At 49.1% G+C, this 18,379-nt stretch overlaps 1 protein-coding gene across 1 annotated transcript in view; it reads left to right on the forward strand.

Moving 5' to 3' along the window:
• Window positions 1-6,654: 6,654 nt before the first annotated feature.
• Window positions 6,655-18,379, forward strand: part of LOC116558671 (maestro heat-like repeat-containing protein family member 7) — a 41,477-nt gene continuing 29,752 nt past the window's right edge. Inside the window, exons 1-5 of the mRNA XM_032288677.1 lie at window positions 6,655-6,738; window positions 13,411-13,518; window positions 14,025-14,160; window positions 14,941-15,029; window positions 17,154-17,303. Coding sequence (XP_032144568.1) covers window positions 6,673-6,738; window positions 13,411-13,518; window positions 14,025-14,160; window positions 14,941-15,029; window positions 17,154-17,303 — 549 coding nt within the window. The 5' untranslated portion in view covers window positions 6,655-6,672. The remainder of the gene's footprint in view (window positions 6,739-13,410; window positions 13,519-14,024; window positions 14,161-14,940; window positions 15,030-17,153; window positions 17,304-18,379) is intronic.

Genomic DNA, 18,379 nt, shown 5'->3' on the forward strand with positions numbered 1-18,379 from the left:
TGAGGATGAGGGAGTTTGTGTGTGTGTGTGGAGGGGGGTGTTGTGTGCCAAGTTTCTTGAGCAGAGGCTGAGCCCAAACCCTTGGGCTGCCTGCTAAGGTGGCCGAGTTCCCGGGTCCCTCCAGCTGGTCTGGCCAGGTCCCTGGGGAGCTGGTGTCATGGGTGGGGTTGTAGAAGGAGGCTCTCAGATTCTCTGCTTCCGGGGCAGGGTGGAAGCCAGCACAAACCCTGTCAAAGCTCCTGACGGCCTCCTCTTCAGCCTGAGGAGCTGGCCTCTGGGAGTCACTTCCCCTAGCCAGGCAGAGGGTAGAGATGGGTGGATCAGTGCCTGCAAGCCACTCCTGGAGCTTGGACTGCCCGGAGCCCAGGCTCATGAGAAGCAGCCCCTTCTCCAAACCTGGAAGACTGAGGCCCCTCCTTGGGGGGGTGGGGAGGCGGGGCTCTCCGCAGGCCCCTCCCCCATCCCGGCAAGCCCACGCCCCTCCACTGCATGCGGTCTCACTGCCGCCGGGTAGGGGGCGCCACCTTGGACCCTTCCATGCCTGTCCTGTAGGGGCCGCTCCAGGGCCTCGGAGCACAGTGCCCCCTAGAGAGGCTGTGCCCGGACCTGAGGCGCCGGCTTGTCAGGTGAAGGGGGTCCCCCTGCCCGAGGGGGACAAGGAAAGGGCGGGGCAGAGCACGGAGAGCCCGGGCCCTGGCCGCAGAAGGGACGCCTCCAGCCCTGCCTGGGTGCAGCCCTGGGGGCCGCGGGGATCTGGGGGCCTCCGGGGTCTGGGGCGCTTCATTCTGGGGGAAGGCCGGTGGGGAAGGGAGGCGGTTCCAGGGTTTCTGGAGAAGTTGTGGGGCACCCTGACCCCAGACCTGAGCCCTTCCACCTATGACTTGTGGGGAATCGGGCGCCGGAGTCTGTGTTTTAGATGGTGGTGAGTTAGGCCCAGGGAAGCCTGGCAGGGTGGGCGAGTTCCCAGGGAATGACCCGTCCGAGGGGCGGCTCCCAGCGGCAGGACCGACAGAGACCAGCTAACAGCGGGGATACAAAGAGACGGACGCAGGGACAGAGCAAGGCCCCTTAAGGCAGTGAGCGATGGGACGCGCCCGTTTGGGGACCCGAAATGCTGGGGGTGAGAGAACCAGGTTGTCCACGAGCAGGCTTCCCTGGGCCATGTCTGGGAGGGGCAGGCATGTGGGGGCTCTTAGCTCGCCTACCATAGGGCAGAAGTGAGGTTAAGAATTAGGGAGTGTGGACAGAAGCCTCTGGGAAGAGGGTGCTTTGGGGCTTTAGCAGCAAGACTCCCAAAGGCAATTTGGCCTGGAAGAGGGACTTGAAAGGCCCCTGTGACCTGGAAGCTCCCTGTGGGTCTGAGATTCCCTACACAGGGAGATCCCAGGATGGAAGACTCCTAGGCAAGTCCGGAAGGACCAGGGCCCTTCAGAGGGTCCTGAATCTTCCCCTGAGGAAGAAATGAGAAGCTGACCCTGGGACCCGGCACTGGCCCTGCTCAGCCAATTCCTTTCGTGGTAAATGGGCAGGATCTGCCTCGGGCAGCTTGCCCCTGGAGAGGCTGCATCCCTAGGAAGGACTGTCTCCTGCCTGGCCTGCCCACCATTCTCGTCGCAAGCCGCAGTCTGCCACCCCAAGCGCACAGATGAATCCGAGTTCTAACAAGCGAAAACCAAGCAGAGTAAACTTTGATCCATCGACATCACAAGTCTCTTGGAAGTCCAACTTAGCAGGTGAGCAGTTGGTCCTGTCTCTCAATTAGCTGCGGGGTGCTCAGAAGTGGTGGTGATTGCCCACGCCCTCCCTTGAGGTGTACTTAATGGGCACACATCTGCCCACTTCTGGCTACCCCGTCACAGCTCTAGACTCTGCATGCCTGTCCTTTTTCAGGCCTGCCTCCCTGAGAAGCCTGGAGCTGGGCCAGGAACAAGACATTGTCTGAGACTTTGAGCGACACCTCCTCTTAACTTTACTCCCAACCCCATGTATGTTCTGTTCCCCATACCGATTAATGGCAACTCAATCTTCCCAGCGTCTCAAGGCTGAGATCCTTGACTTCTCTCTCTCGTACTCACATCTGGCCCATCAGCTACTCCTGTTGGTTCTACCTTCAACACGGATCCAGAATCTGACCATTCGCTTCTAACCACTTCCCTTGGTATGAACCACCATCGTCTCTCCTCTGGCTTATTGTCACAGCCTCCCAGCTGGTCTCTTGCTTCTGCCTACACCCCATGCCATTCTCCACCTCTGCTCCTGATCTATTCTCAACTCAACAGCCAGAGTGCTGTTGTTAATCAAAGTCAGGCCGCTTTTATTCAAAACCTGCCCGGGGCTCCCATCCCCAAAGCCAATCAGCTTTACAACCAGTCCCTCATGACGTGCCCATTACTGCCCTGCCTTCACCTCCCACCACTCTTCCCTGCTCCTCCGCTCCAGGCATCCTGTCTTTCTTGCTGTTCCTCGAGCTTGCTAGGCATGATCCCGCTTCTGGGCCTTCATATTTGCTGTTGCCTTGGCTTAGAATGCTCTCTCACCAAATATATAAATGGCTTGCCATTCACGTCCTTCAAGCCCACTCAGATTCAATGAGATTTTCTTTGACTTTTGTGTATGTACATATACAAACCTATATGGGCAAATACAAAACAAAGAAGGGTAGTTTTCCCAGCACAGTGTTCGAGCTCTAAGGGTAAAAAAAAATAATAATAATAGGCCGGGCGAGGTGGCTCAAGCCTGTAATCCCAGCACTTTGGGAGGCCGAGGCGGGTGGATCATGAGGTCAAGAGATCGAGACCATCCTGGTCAACATGGTGAAACCCCGTCTCTACTAAAAATACAAAAAATTAGCTGGGCATGGTGGCACGTGCCTGTAATCCCAGCTACTCAGGAGGCTGAGGCAGGAGAATTGCCTGAACCCAGGAGGCGGAGGTTGCGGTGAGCCGAGATCGCGCCATTGCACTCCAGCCTTGGTAACAAGAGCGAAACTCTGTCTCAAAATAAAAATAAAAATAAAAATAATAATAATAATAATAAAAGAAGAAGAAAAAAAAGAAGGGTAGTTCCTGTGAAGGAACTCCCTGGTATGTAAGAAGCTCTGTGACAGCAAAGATTATTGTCTCTTTTTTTTCACTGATGTGCCTAGGAGAGTCCTTTTACATAGTAGGTGCTCAATAAATGTCTGATGAAGAATGCACTTATTGATTTCCTATTATATGCCAGGAAGTATTCCAACATTTTTTTCACATATTAATTCATTTAAATCCACAACAATAATAGATACTGTGATGATCCCCAGTTTAAGATATCAGAACTGAAGCTTTGGGGAATTTAATGTGCTCAGGATCACCTCTTACATGTATTAAGACTCATTTTTGTTTGGGCATGGTGGCTCACGCCTGTAATCCCAGCACTTTGGGAGGCCGAGGCAGGCAGATCACAAGGTCGAGAGATCGAGACCATCCTGGCCAACATGAGGAAATCCCGTCCTATTAAAAATACAAAAATTAGCTGGGTGTGATGGTGCGCACCTGTAGTCCCAGCTACTCGGGAGCCGAGGCAGGAGAATCACTAGAACCCAGGTGGTGGAGGTTGCAGTGAGCCGAGATTGCACCACTGCATTCCACTCCAGCCTGGCGACAGAGGGAGACTCCTTCTAAAAAAAAAAAAAAAGACTCATTGTTCATTTAATCCTCAAGCAATAACAGATACTATTATCTTCCCTGTCATACAGATGGGGAAAGTAAAGTAAAGTTGACAGAATTTAATTTGCCAAAGATCACAGAGGAGCTGAGTTTTGAACTCATGTGGTTTGGTGCCACAGCCATTGTGTGTAGCTCCGTGCTTTGGCTCCAAGTCCTATTGCAAGGGGCTTTGCTTGTAGAGCAATATGAGAGGGAAGCAGCAACTTGAAATCAGGACCGTGGCCCATGTTGCTTTGGAGCCCAGTGGTGTCACCAGATCCTTCCTCTTGCTTTGCCTCCTCCCGACTCCACTTGGGTGAACAGGCTTTATTCCTGGCCTCAACCGTCAGGCTCAGGGAGACATGCCTGAAGGCTGTGCCCGTCCAGTTGGCACAGAAGCTTCCTGGGCTGACTTGGGGTTTCAAGTCCACTCACAACCAAAACTTTCAAAGGCAGTCTAGGACAGCCCTAGAGATCTGTGGTCACTGGGAGTGACTTAAAGGTCTCTCTCCTCCCAATGGTTCTTCTATCCCCGGCCATGCCTGATTCAGAAAATATCTTAACTAAGTCCCCACATGATGACCTTTCCACTTTGGCTTCATTGGCCTAGAGAAGTTGGTTCTGGGAACCCTGGTAGCTTCTGAGCCTTCTTGGTGGACAGGAAGGGAGGGGAGAGGATGGCTCTGTTTCCTGTTCCATCTGGTGGAATCAGCTGAACTCCCCAACTCCATCCCTTTTCAGGATTGCGCCAATCAGAAAGAGAAGCCTATGAGTTCATAGTGAAATTTCTAGAAGAAGAACATATGGTAAGAAACTTCTCTGATCCTTTTTGTGAACTGAGGAGGAAAGTAGAAAAAAAAAAGAGAGCTTATGCCTCCTGGGTTTTGGGTACTAGCCCTGGCTTGGAAGCCACCAGATACTCAGCCCGTTGTTGCCTCCTGACCAGGTAGATCTTAGGTAACTAGACCACTGGATGGGGTGTCTGGGGCTCAGATCTTGCAGTTCCCTACCTGTAGGAAGGATCTTCATCAGAGATCCCTACCCCACTGTCCCCCAGAGCCCTACATGGGCGGCCAGACATGGATGAGCAGCAGTCCTGGGGACAAGGACATTGTGCTGAGAAAATCGAGTGAGCAATCCATCCTTCGGCCTAGTTGATCAGAATCTGGGCTGGGTGTGAGGGGCAGGGGTGGGATGCAGGTCTCAGGTGCTGCCTATGGGTGGAGCTAAGGGCTGAGGCCCAGCTTATGGGCAGCAGTCTGTGTATTGTGTCCTAGTCCGAGTTCACCAAGCTGAAGTTCCTGAGGGCTGTGGAAACCTTGAGTTGTGCTGTGCATGCCCAGGCAGATGGCAATATGGACGATTACTACCCCAAAACCATCCTGGCCAAGAAAATCGAGGTGAGAAACACCCACACTCTGCTGGGAGTGGGTCTTTCAGGGATGAGGACGACAAGTCCCAGACCTGAGGACTGGCATCTCTCTCTGAGGGGGGTTCTTGGTTTTTTTGTTTTTGTTTTTTTCCTGGCCTTTCTAGATACTAATTCTTGAAGAATCCACTGAGAATTTGATGGGCAGCGTGCGTCAGCAAGCCATTCTCTGCATCGTGGCGCTGAGGTGCCTTTCCTGCTCTTACCCCTTCCGAGCCCCTAGGTCTCTGGTGCTGAGAACTTTTGGGTTGGGAGGAAGGGCAAGATTTGGGGATTTAAGTTATGGCTTGTGGGTGGCAGAGCCCTGATGGCTGCCACTTTATCTGCTTGCATCCTGGGGTGGAGGGGCTGTGTTCTCCAACTATACTTTTGGGAGCGTATTAGGACATTCAGTGAGGGAAGCTTCCCCAGCAGCCTGGCCCTCCCCCCCGGAGGAGAGGCCATTGGGAAGTGTTTGGGGGCTCAGGTCCCCACTGTTTCCTGTACCTCAGAGAAAGCAGCAGAGCACATTCTCCCAGAGAACATAACCCAGCAACATAACCCAGCAACATAAGCCAGGCTCTCCCAGGGACCCCTGAAGCTTCTTGTCATTCCCCGTCTCTTCCTGCAGCCAGGTGAATCCACCATTCCACTTGTCCCAGACACTGGACCTGGTAAATGTAGGTGTCTCCAGCATGTTCTCTCTGCCGCTCATTGTGCCCAGTCCGTGCCGAAGAGACAACACGAGTCTCTACCTCCAGGTAATCCGCACCTCTTCATGGGGAGCTCCACGGGGAGGGTTTGTCTTTGGAGTCACCTCCTGTCTCTCAACTCATCTCCCCTTCTCCTGCTCTGAACTCTCTGCAGAGCCCTTGGCCCATGACCCTCAGGCTGCTAAGAGGCACTCCAGCTGTCTTACCCTTGCCTGTCTTTCTGGGGATCTCCGGCCCATGCTCCCGCCCTATCCCTGTCCTTGCTCACTAAGGCTCACAGCACCTTCAGTTGTGGGAGGAGACAGTCTAATAATAAAACCCACAGATACTAGGGAGCAACTGACCAGTAGACTGCCAAATCTTCCCAGGGGCCTGCAGTTTTTTATTGTATTTTGAATTTTTAAATTTTGAGACAGGATCTCACTCTGTTGCCCAGGCTAGAGTATAGTGGTGCAATCATAGCTCACTACAGCCTCGACCTCTGGGACTCAAGCTATCCTCCCACCTCAGCCTTTGTAGTTTTAAAAATAGACGTTTCCTGAACCCAACAGAATGACTCTAATGCGGAGAGTCCCACGGGGTCTGGATTTCCTGGGGAGAATGGCCCAGTGCCTACATTTTACCACTGGGCCTGGTCCAGTCTTCACTGATGCCAAGAAAGGTCAGCACCAAGGAAGATCAGAGTGTGGCCGGTCATGAGAGAGGGAATGCAGGGGAGGCAGAGCCAGGCTGGCCCTAACTCCTTCCTCCTGAGGTAGGGGACAAGGAGATGGGGGAGTGCCCCCAGGGAGCCGAGCTGGCACTGTGGCAGTCTGTTCTGGACCCTCCCTGTCTCTTCACTTGTCAGACGGTCCAGGCCTTAGATGACATGTTGCAAGCTCTTGTGATGGACGACATGAGGCCCAACATGCTCATACTGCAAAACTTCCTGGAGGTAAGTGCCCGTGGAAACTGAAAACTGGGAAACTGATCAGGGAAACTGAAACTCCATGTTAATTCCAGCATGTTTGGGAGGAAAGGCAAAGAAGGTCAGGGTAGCCTGGGTGTCACTCTAGTCCAAAGACCACTGGTTCTCAAGCCTCAGCGTGCATAAGCATCACTTGAAAACAAATTTCTGTGTCTCCCATGATATATTGTTTCGAGGATCACATTTTGGAAGCCCAGCCAATTAAGCTGAGGACCCATTTCCCCCCAGAACTTGGACATACTAGGGCTTCAGAGGTAATAACATTTATATCCATGTCAGACTTTAATCTTCAAAGTATTTTCCCCTGTGGCAGAGCCTGCCGTTGCTCTGTGATAGAAATTTCAGTGCTTCACCATCCAGGCTACTGTTATATCCCTTAATGTAATCCCCACCAGAGACTCGAGGTACTTCCTTAACAGTCTTTAGAGATTTAAAGCGTTTCAAATATTCTTAGTTACAACAAATTGTTATCCCTTGAGAGTAGTTTGAGTTGGGAAACAGCCAACAGTCACTTGAAACCGACTTTCATGAACAGGATGGTAGTCAATTAGGGTAATACAATTTTGCATAAAACATTAGGTGTGACTGCAAATAAGGAGACAGGGTTGCCGAGGCATCTTCTAAAAAGACCTTGACAAGGGCTTTAGCTGGAGGGAGATTTGTCCACATTTGGATGAGTGACACAGTTCTTTTGGAATGTGCCATCCCTGGTATGTTTGTTGAGAAGGATTTTTGTGCTTTTTAGTCAACCTTGCTATAAATGTAAGAACAAATGTTCTTCTGTTGTACTTGGAGTCTGTGGGGAACAGAGATGCAAAACTTTGGTCCTGGTCAGGGTAGAGTCTTCAAGAGATTCATTACTAAGGTTCTCATTATCCAAAGATAAACGGTGCCCTGCAAAAGTACCACCCAAAACAGGTTCCAACATTTTGTAGGAGGAATCAATTTATCTTGATAAATAAAATAGAAAGTATAAAAATGAGTTATTTTTATGTGTAATAAAATTATATTTGCTCTGGACGCCGTGGCTCACACCTGTAATCCTGGCACTTTGGGAGGCCAAGGCAGGGAGATCACAAGGTCAAGAGTTTGAGACCAGCCTGGCCCATATGGTGAAACCCCGTCTCTACTAAAAATACAGAAGTTAGCCAGGCGTGGTGGCAGACAGCTGTAGTCCCAGCTACTCAGGAGGCTGAGGCAGGAGAATAGCTTGAACCCAGGAGGTGGAGGTTGCAGTGAGCTGAGATCATGCCATTGTACTCCAGCCTGGGTGACAGAGCCAGACTCTGTCTCAAAAAATTAATTAAAATTTATATTTGCCCCAGATGCTGTGGCTCATGCCTATAATCCCAGCACTTTGGGAGGCTCAGATGGGCAGATCTCGAGGTCAGGAGTTCGAGACCAGCCTGACCAACATGGTGAAACCCCCGTCTCTACTAAAAAATCAAATTAGTCAGGCATGGCAGCACACACCTATAATCCCAGCTGCTCAGGAGGCTGAGGCAGGAGAATCCCTTCAACCCGGGAGGTGGAGCTTGCAGTGAGCCAAGATCACACCACTGTACTCCAGCCTGGGTGACAGAATGAGACTCTGTCTCAAAAAAAAGAAAAAAATTATATTTGCTGTCTTGAGATAATTCTCAGTCAAGTGTGTATACTTTAGACATGTTTTTTCCTACAAGATGATATGATAGCATAATACAGCATCATTTATTTCACATTTGACTTTGCATAGCTGGATCAGAAAGGTCAAATTTGAGGGCTATATGTTTTCTTAAGGGACCTCCTTTTCTTTTGTCATCTTTTCTTTTTTCTTTTTTTGGGGGGAGGGATGGAGTCTCGCTCTGTCGCTAGGCTAGAGTGCAGTGGTGCGATCTTGGCTCACTGCAACCTCTGCCTCCCGGGTTCACGTGATTCTCCTGCCTGAAGCGATTCTCCTGCCTCAGCCTCCTGAGTAGCTGGGATTACAGGTGTGCGACACCATGCCCAGCTAATTTTTGTATTTTTTAGTAGAGACGGGGTTTCACCATGTTGGCAAGGCTGGTCTCAATCTCCTGACCTTGTGATCCACCCACCTTGGCCTCCCAAAGTGCTGGGATTACAGGTGTGAGCCACTGCACCCGGTTTTGTTTTCCATTTTTAAATTAAGGTATAATTTCCATATGGTATAATTCAGCTTTTAGTGTGTAGACCTGTGGGATTTGACAAATGCATGCAGTCCCGTAACTATAGCCACGATGAAACTATAGAGCAGTTCTATCACTCCCCAAATTCCCCCATAACTCTTTATGGTCAGCCCCTTCCCCATTCCCTACCCCAGGCAATGGCTGATTGGTTTCCTGTCCCTATATCGTCTAGGTGCAGTGGTTCATGCCTATGGTCCCAGCACTTTGGGAGGGTGAGGTAGGCGGATCATCTGAACCCAGGAGTTTGAGACCAGCCTGGGCAACATATGAGACCCCACCTCTACTAAAAATAAAAAAATACATATTAGCTGGGCATGGTGGTGTGCACCTGTTGTCACGGCTACTGGGGAGACTGAGCTGGGTGATTGCCTGAGGCCCGGATACTGAGGCTGCAGTGAGCTGTGACAGTGCTGCTGCACTCCAGCCCGGGCAACAAAGCTAGACCCTGTCTCAAAAGTAAATAAATAAATAAGAGAATCAAAATATTATCTAAGGCCGAGTACTCCAGGCAACAAATTGAGACCCTGTCTCAAAAATAAATAAATAAAAGAATTAAAATGTTATCTAAGTCTGGGTACAGTGGCTCATACCTGTAATTCCAGCACTTTGGGAGGATCTCTTGAGCCCAGGAGATCAAGACCAGCCTGGGTAACAGAGACTCCATCTCTACAAATAATAAAAAAGTCATCTGGGCATGGTGTTGTGTGCCTGTGGCCCCAGCTGCTTGGGAGGCTGAGGTGGGAGGATCACCTGAGCCAAGGAGGTCGAGGCCGCAGTGAGCTGTGATCATGCCACTGTACTCCAGCCTGGACAACAGAGGGAGACCTTGTCTCAAATTAAAAAAAAAAAAAAAAAAGTCATCTAAATGGAGTTATCTAGTAGACAGTCTCTGGAGTCTGCTTTCATTTAGCAGAATGAATCTGAGATTTATTCACGTTGTTATGTGTGTCAGTACTTTGTTTCTCTTTATTTTTTAATTGGGTAGACAGATCACAGTTTGTACATTCATTTTGCAGTTGAGGAACTTTTCGGTTGTTTCCAGACTGGGACCATTACAAATACAGCTGCTATAAATCTTTGTGTACAGACTTTTACATGAACATAGGTTTTTATTTCCCTTGGGTAAATCTCTTGGAGTGAGATTGTTATGTTGTATGGCATGTGGGTGTTTGACTTTATAAGATTCCTCCTCCAGGCTGTGCACGGTGGCTCATGCCTGTAATCCCAGCAGTTTGGGAGGCCAAGGTGGGCAGATCACCTGAGGTTGGGAGTTTGAGACCAGTGTGAACAACATGGAGAAACCCTGTCTCTACTAAAAATACAAAATTAGCTGGGCGTGGTAGTGCATGCCTGTAATCCCAGCTACTCGGGAGGCTGAGGCAGGAGAATTGCTTGAACCTGGGAGGCAGAGGCTGCGGTAAACTGAGATCATGCCATTACACTTTAGCCTGAGCTAAAACTTTAGCCTGAACAAAACTCCACCAAAAAAAAAAAAAAAAATACTTCCAAAGTGTTTTCCCAAGTGGCCATACCATTTCCATTCCCACTAGCAATGTGTGAGAGTTCCGGTTGCTCTGCATCCACGCCAGCATGTGGTATTGTTAGGTTTCCCTGTAGTCATTCTTACAGATGTGTAGTGGTATCTCTTTGTGGTTTTCACTTGCATTTCCTAGTGACTTATGTTGGGTACCTTTTCATAGACTTACTTGCCAGCCGTCTACTTGTGTGCTTTGATGAAGTGTCTGTTTAAATCTTTTGCCCATTTTTTTTTGTTTGTTTTGAGATGGAGTTTTGTTCTTGTTGCCCAGGCTGGAGTACAATGGCATGATCTCTGCTCACCGTAACCTCTGCCTCCCAGGTTCAAGCGATTCTTCTGCCTCAGTCCCCCAAATACCTGGGATTACAGGCACCCACCACCATGCCTGGCTAATTTTGTAATTTTTTTAGTAGAGACAGGGTTTCTCCATGTTGGTCAGGCTGGTCTCGAGCTCCCAACCCCAGGTGATCCGTTGGCCTCAGCCTCCCAAAGTGCTGGGATTACAGGCATGAGCTAACACACCCAGCCTGTCCTTTTTTTTTTTTTTTTTTTTTTTCTTTAAGGTTATTTGCTTATTTGGGGATTTGAGAGCTCTTTATTTTATTTTATTTGAGATAGGGTCTTACTCTTGCCCAGGCTGGAGAGTAGTGATACCATCACTGATCACTGCAGCCTCAAACCTCCCCGAGAGACATTCCCACCTCAGCCTCTTGAGTAGCTAGGACCATAGGTGTGTGCCACCATGCTCCACTAATTTTTGAATTTTATGGACCAGGCACAGTGGCTCACACCTGTAATCCCACCACTTTGAGAAACTGAAGCCAGCGGATCACTTGAGGTCAGGAGTTCAAAACCAGCCTGGCCAAGTGGCAAAACCCCGTTTCTACTAAAAATATAAAAATTAGCCAGGCATGGTGCCATGTGCCTGTAATCTCAGCTACTGGGGTGGCTGAGGCAGGAAAATCTCTTGAACCTGGGAGAAGAGGGTTGCAGTGAGCCAAGATCACACCACTGCACTCCAGCCTGAGCAACAGAATGAGACTTCGTCTCAAAAAAAATAAAAAAATAGGAGGCTGAGGCAGGAGAATTGCCTGAACCCAGGAGGCGGAGGTTGCGGTGAGCTGAGATCGGGCCATTGCACTCCAGCCTGGGTAACAAGAGTGAAACTCCGTCTCAAAATAAATAAATAAATAAATATATAAAATAAATAAATTATGTAGAGATAGGGTCTCCCTATGTTGCCCATGCTGGTCTTGAGCTCCTGGGCTCAAGCAATCCTCCTGCCTTGACCTCCCAAAGTGCTGGGATTACAAGTGTGAGCTACCATCCCCAGCCTTAAAAGCTCTTTGTATATTTTGGATATAAATCTTTTGTCAGATATATGATTTGCAGACATTTTCTCCCATTTTGTGGCCTGACTTTATATAGCGTCTTTTTTTTTTTTTTGAAATGAAGTGTCACTCTGTCAGCCAGGCTGGAGTGCAGTGGCGCGATCTCAGCTCATTAATCTTCCATGTTCAAGCAATTCTTCTGCCTCAGCCTCCCCAGTAGCTGGGATTACAGGCACACGCCAGCATACCCAGCTAATTTTTGTATTTTTAGTAGAGACAGGGCTTCACCATTCTGACCAGGCATTTATTGAAAGCCGACAACATATTGAACTCCCGACTTCGGGTGACCCACCCGCCTTAGCCTCCCAAAGTTCTGGGATTACAGGCGTGAGCCACCACACCTGGCCCTGTGTGTTAAGATACCCATCTTAACGGTATCTTTTGAAGAGCAGGTAGTTATTCATTTTGATAAAGTCCAAATTATTATTTTTATAGTTATACTTTCTTTGTATTATGTAGGAATTTTTGCCTTCCTTAAGTATTTTCTCCTTTTCTTCTAGAGTCTCATCGTTTTAGATTTTAAGTCTGTGGTCAATTCTGAATTCACTTTTGTATTGGATGGTTAGGTATACATTGTGGTTCATTTTCCTTTTTTTGGCACATGGCTGTCCGTGACGGGGTTCAATGCCTTGGGAGAAAGACTACCCTGAAGGACACCTGTCCAGCAGCTGTGATACAGGACACACTTTTCCAAAAGTTTGCAGCAAGCAGGGCACAGGCCTCTCTTACCTGGTGGGACCTCAACCTGGTGTAGTAATATAATGCTTACAGGGTTTCTGGGAGGATAGAGTGAGTTATTCTATTCAGAATACTTACCTGTGTCACGATTATCATTAACCTCCAGAAATGAACGGCTCTGAATCTCATCCTTCAGAGGCCACTTTACCCCTTCCTCTGGCCTAGCAGGTAGGGGTTTGTATGGACATGCTGTCAAGAGAGCCCTGTCTCCCCACCTTATCGCATTCCTGCTTGTCCATTGCCTTGTAATTCTACATCTAAGGCACAGCACTGTCTGTCAGAAGAGACCCAGAAGGTAGCAGGTGAAGCCCCAGAGACTTTTTTTTTGAGATGGAGTTTCACTCTTGTTGCCCAGGCTGGAGTGCAATGGCATGATCTCGGCTCACCACAACCTCTGCCTCCTGGGCTCAAGCGATTCTCCTACCTCAGCCTCCTGAGTAGCTGGGACTACAGGCATGTGCTACCACACCCAGCTAATTTTGTATTTTTAGTAGAGACAGCGTTTCTCCATGTTGGTCAGGCTGATCTTGAACTCCTGACCTCAGGTGATCCGCCTGCCTCAGCCTCCCAAACTGCTGGGATTACAGGCATGAGTCACTGTGCCCGGTCAGCCCCGGAGACTCTTAAACACACCTTTGCTTTGCCAAGTTCATGGGCTGTGCACTCTGGCGCCTGCCATGACTTCCTCCTTTTTGTCTTTCTGACAGTCAGGAATGTGGAATCAAGAGAAGGAAGGGAGCAGCACTCCCACAGCAGGTGTCACAAGGTCTCTTTGCTCCTTTTCCAGATCATCTTGCCTTGGTCATTACTGTCAGACAAAGTGCACGAACAGACGCGGGCCTTGGGCACTATTTCCCGGCTGCTGAGGTTTATTTGCAATTTCCCTGAACTGTCAGTGAGTGCTTGGAGTGGGGGAAAAGGCTGACCCAGTGGGCCCTGCTTCTCTGCACATGGGGTATCTGAGAGCCTATGGCTCCGCAGAGGGTTACTGGGGGGTGGGTGATCACAGTGTCCCTCTTTTTTTTTGCATTAGTGCCTTTTCTGTTCCTATGGGGTATGAGGCTTAACTTGTTTGCTTGCTCTGCCCTTGGCCAAGTGAGTTCCCATTGGCTGGACACATCTCAGCCTTGTTGGGGAACCTGGGCCTAAACAGCTGGGTTGGGTCCACAGCTTCCCATTGGCTACATGTTTCAGGGATCTGCCTGCTCATTTCCCTGGGTGCTGCTTTGAAAAGTTTTTCTTGGCCAGGGAGAGTGTGGAGCTGGTGAGGTGAGGCGATGCATGCAGGCAAATGATTTAGTGGTGTGGAGGGGCAGAGAGGTTGAACAGAGGTGGTGGCCACAGTGCAGGGAAGTCCCTTTTGGGATGGTGGGGAGTTAACCAGTTTCCTCTTCCGGGCAGCACATGGAGAAATTCGCGATGAGTGGGAAACTGATGAGCATCTTGGGCCTCTTCTGCATGGACTGCAACCAAGAGATCAGCATAGAGGCATCAGAGGCATTGCATTACCTGTTCAAAATCCTTGTGCTGCAGAGAAGTAAGCACTATGAGCCTGGGTGGCCATTGGGCTGCAGCCGTGGGGATCCATGAATAGCAAAAGCATATACGCACTATTCACTGAATGCTCGCATTGTGTCAGGCACATGATAAAGGGCAGTTTCTTCTCACGAGGGCACTGGAGTAAATATGCTAAGATGCCCCAAGATGAGGGAGCCCCGTTACAAGTAGATCTGGAAACTGTCTGGATGAGCTACACCCCCTTGGCTGATGCCATGCCCTCTTGTATGAGATTCTCGGGGAAAAGTGGAGTTAGGCTTGCAGCCACCTATGGAACCAACTTGGACACTCGGTGTTTTCCAGTGGTCCCAGCCTTACTGCTAGGCCTAAGACTGAGAAAATGAACATATTTTCTTAGGGAATAAATTGAGCCCGTCTTTGCTCAAGGAAAACAAAAAATACAAATAGCCATACATGCTTACAGAGGTGCCAGGAGGATTTGCAAATATCCTTAAAAGGAGTTTCAGAAACTCTGACTTCTCATGGTTCCATAGGGCATACTTCTCATGAGGGCATTTGCTCAGCACTCGTAGGTAGAACAGCGCAGGGGCAGCTGCACGGATCAGACTGAGTCCCCAGCCACATTCTCCCTCCACCCATTGGCTGGTGCTGGGGAACCCTCCCCAATCTGTTGAGCAAATGTTATTTCACCCATTTCACTCTGTTGATCTTCTCTGAGGTTTGGAGCAGAAATAAAGAAGGGTGTGTTCCTTTTTCCCTGTTAAGGCCCTGCCCCTTAATTGTTGTTTTTGGATTGTAGGTGAGAAACAGAAGACAGAGACTATCCTGAAGGATTTACAGAAACATTTCCGTGGGGAATGGCTTGCTAGCCTGCAGGATCTAACACTGGTAACCCTCACTCTCCACAGTGCATGAAACACCCAAATGGGGACCTATGGCAGGGAAGAAGGAGAGCTGGGGTGGGGAGATTGTAGAGGGCCTGGGTGGGACCACAGAGGAGTAATCCTTCACCCAGGGGAGTGTCTCCAAAGCTCAAGGTCTCCTGGACAGCAGGCTGGAGGGGTAAGGCCCATCCTCTAGCTGCACTTGAGTTGACTGAGGCTTGAGGTCACTGAGAGAGCTCTTTTTTGAGACGGAGCTTTGCTCTTGTTGCCAGGCTGGAGTGCAGTGGCATGATCTCGGCTCACTGCAACGTCTGCTTCCCAGGTTTAAGCAGTTCTCTTGCCTCAGCCTCCTGAGTAGCTGGGATTACAGGCCTGTGACATCATGCCTGGCTAATTTTTTGTATTTTTAGTAGAGATGGGGTTTCACCATGCTGGCCAGGATGGTCTTGAACTCCTGAGTGATCTACCTGCCTTGGCCTCCCAAAGTGCCGGATTACAGGCATGAGCCACCGTGCCTGGCCGAGAGTTCTTTAAAAGAAGTATAGTCGGCCCTATTCTCCTCCTACAGATTGTGTCCTTGTGCCTTGTTTATAGCCTGGCCTTAATTTTGTTCATTCAGTAAAGATGTATTGGTGGTCTTAGATATGGCATCTTCAGGCTCAGTCAACTCAAATCGCTCCATTCAGGAGTCCTCCCTTGCTCTCTCCTCTCCCTCACTCTCCACATCCAGTTGAACGCCAGGTTTGTTCGTTCTGCCCTCTGGATATCTCTTCCTGCTCCAGCCATACTGTAGGGCCCCCAGCGTCTCTTGCCTGGGTCACTGCAGCAGCCCCTTACTGATCATCCTGTTTCCGACTATGCGTCTTGTCACAGCATTTTCCATGCCACAGTCAGAGAACTGCGCTTCTAAAATTTATTATTTTTAATAATATTATTTAAAATAATAAATAAAACTATAATAAATACATAATGAAAATTATTATTCCCCTTCAGACTTTGCACTGACTTCCCACCGTCCTCAATCTAAAGTGCAAACTTGGCCAGGCATGGTGGCTCACGCCTGTAATCCAAGCACTTTGGAGGCCAAGGCGGGCTGATCACCTGAGGTCGGGAATTCAAGGCCAGCCTGACCAACATGGTGAAACCCCGTCTTTATTTAAAAAAAAAAAAAAAGTGCAAACTTGCTCACTTGACCCACAAGCCCCTTCATGACCTGGTCTCTGCTGTAACTGTCCTGCCTCATCTTGTCTCAGCCTCTCTTTTCCACTGGCCCAGGTCTCCCTTGCAGGATTCAGTAGTGAGGCTGAACTTTCCTCCACTCCAGGCCTTTGCACATTCTGTGCCCTCTGCCTGGAACTCTGTCCTTCTTTTTCCTGGGGTCTGAATCATGGCAGAAGGGGAGGCAAACACATCCTTCTTCACATGGTGGCAGGAAGGAGAAGTGCTGAGCAAAGGAGAAAAGCCCCTTATAAAACCATCAGATCTTGTGAGAACTCACTCACTGTCACGAGAATAGCACGAGGGTAACTGCCCTGACCCACGGGGATTATGGGAACTACAATTCAAGATGAGATTTGGGTAGGAACACAGCCAAACTGTATCACTCATATGGCACTATAACTGCCTGTTTACTTGCCCGTACTTGATGGTAAATTCCTTGAGGGTAAAGGCATTGTATGTCTTAGTCGCAGTTGTCACCAGTTCCCAGCAATAGAACCAGGCACAGAGCTCGGCCTGTATATTGTTTGAGGGAATGAGCTCACGTGGATATGTAGGTGTGCACTCAGAGGCGTGAGGCATGTCTGCTGTACATAACAGCAATCCTACTTGCATGGAATGCTGCAAGCTCACTAAACATCAGAACTCATTTCTAATGTACTCACTTACTTGCATTCCAAATCAAAGAGGAAATGGCTTTTGCATTGTCCTCTGGACCACTGCTCCTTCCTGGAGACTTTGGAGCTGGTGGCACTCTGAAGCTTGGCTCACACCATGGAATAGCCAGATGCTGGCCAGGGACCGCCTCCACTGGCCCCTGGTTCATTGGTCTCTTTGGAGACCAGAGCCTTTGGGGCAGACCTAAGTTGGGATGCTGGCATTGTGGAGACAGCTGTTCTTCTTTCTCCAGTTCTTCGGGAAATACCTGACCCCTGAGGAGAGAGCGGATGTGATCATGGTGACCATGGAGGCCATGACCAACACCACCAGGCATGACATCTCCGCAGCTTCCAAGATGTTAAAGATGATCCTGAAGTACATGATTCCAGAGATTGGGAAGGTAGCAGCTCTGGGGACCTAGTGGGTCAAGGTCAATTTAGGAATTCTTCCTTTCTGTTCTCTTTTGGGTCTTGTTCTATCTCCTACCAGTTTGGAGTTTAAAGAATCACCATGCTTCAACCCACAGGAGAAAAGGTTGAATGAGGAGTTGTTTGTGATTGTGGAAAAGACTCTTCTGTGGGAAAGGGTGACCATCTGGCCTCCATCTCCACCAGGATGGGAAGAAGAATTGAGTCAATGCTATAGCAGACTGCTAGGGGCTCCTAGGACCAGGCAAGACCTCAGTCATCCTTCCTGGGTCCAGACAGTATTTGATATGTTAGATCTATAGGTGCCTTCTTCTTTATTCAGGAGGGAAGATTCAGGGGTGTATAGATATTTATATTTGTACATATATATATATATGTGTGTGTGTGTGTGCGTGCGTGCGTGTGTGTGTGTGTGTTTACATACACAGCCATAAACTCATGAGACTCTAATGTAAGTAGAGATGAAATACAGAGACTCCTTTATGACAGCTGGGACTGGCTCTCAGTAAAATGAAGACTGCATAGGGCTAGGCAAGTGGCTTACACCTGTAATCCTAACACTTTGGGAGGCAGAGGCAGGTGGATCACGAGGTCAGGAGTTCCAGATCAGCCTGGCCAACATGGTGAAACCCCATCTCTACTAAAATACAAAAAATTAGCCAGGTATGGTGGCAGGCGCCTGTAATCCCAGCTACTCAGGAGGCTGAGGCAGGAGAATCGCTTAAACCCATAAGGCGGAGGTTGCAGTGAACCAAGACCGTGCCGTAGCACTCTAGCCTGAACAACGGAGCAAGACTCCATCTCAAATACTAATAATAATAATAATCAAGTTAAGACAGCACAGTTTAGCTGTCCTTTTTATTACAGTGTTTTAAAAGATCTTATGGGATGATGGAGTCCCTCTCATTTCAATGGCCTAACCCACTTCTCTACCTCCCTTACCTCTCCACAATAGGCCCTATTAGCAGTTCAGGAATCTTACACTTTCCACTTCTCTGGCCTGGATTTCCATTTGATTGAATACCTCAGAGCAGACCACAGATAAGCT

This window comes from Sapajus apella, unplaced genomic scaffold, assembly GCF_009761245.1.
Source record: "Sapajus apella isolate SASKATOON/1434 unplaced genomic scaffold, GSC_monkey_1.0 scaffold22, whole genome shotgun sequence".
Taxonomy (NCBI): domain Eukaryota; kingdom Metazoa; phylum Chordata; class Mammalia; order Primates; family Cebidae; genus Sapajus; species Sapajus apella.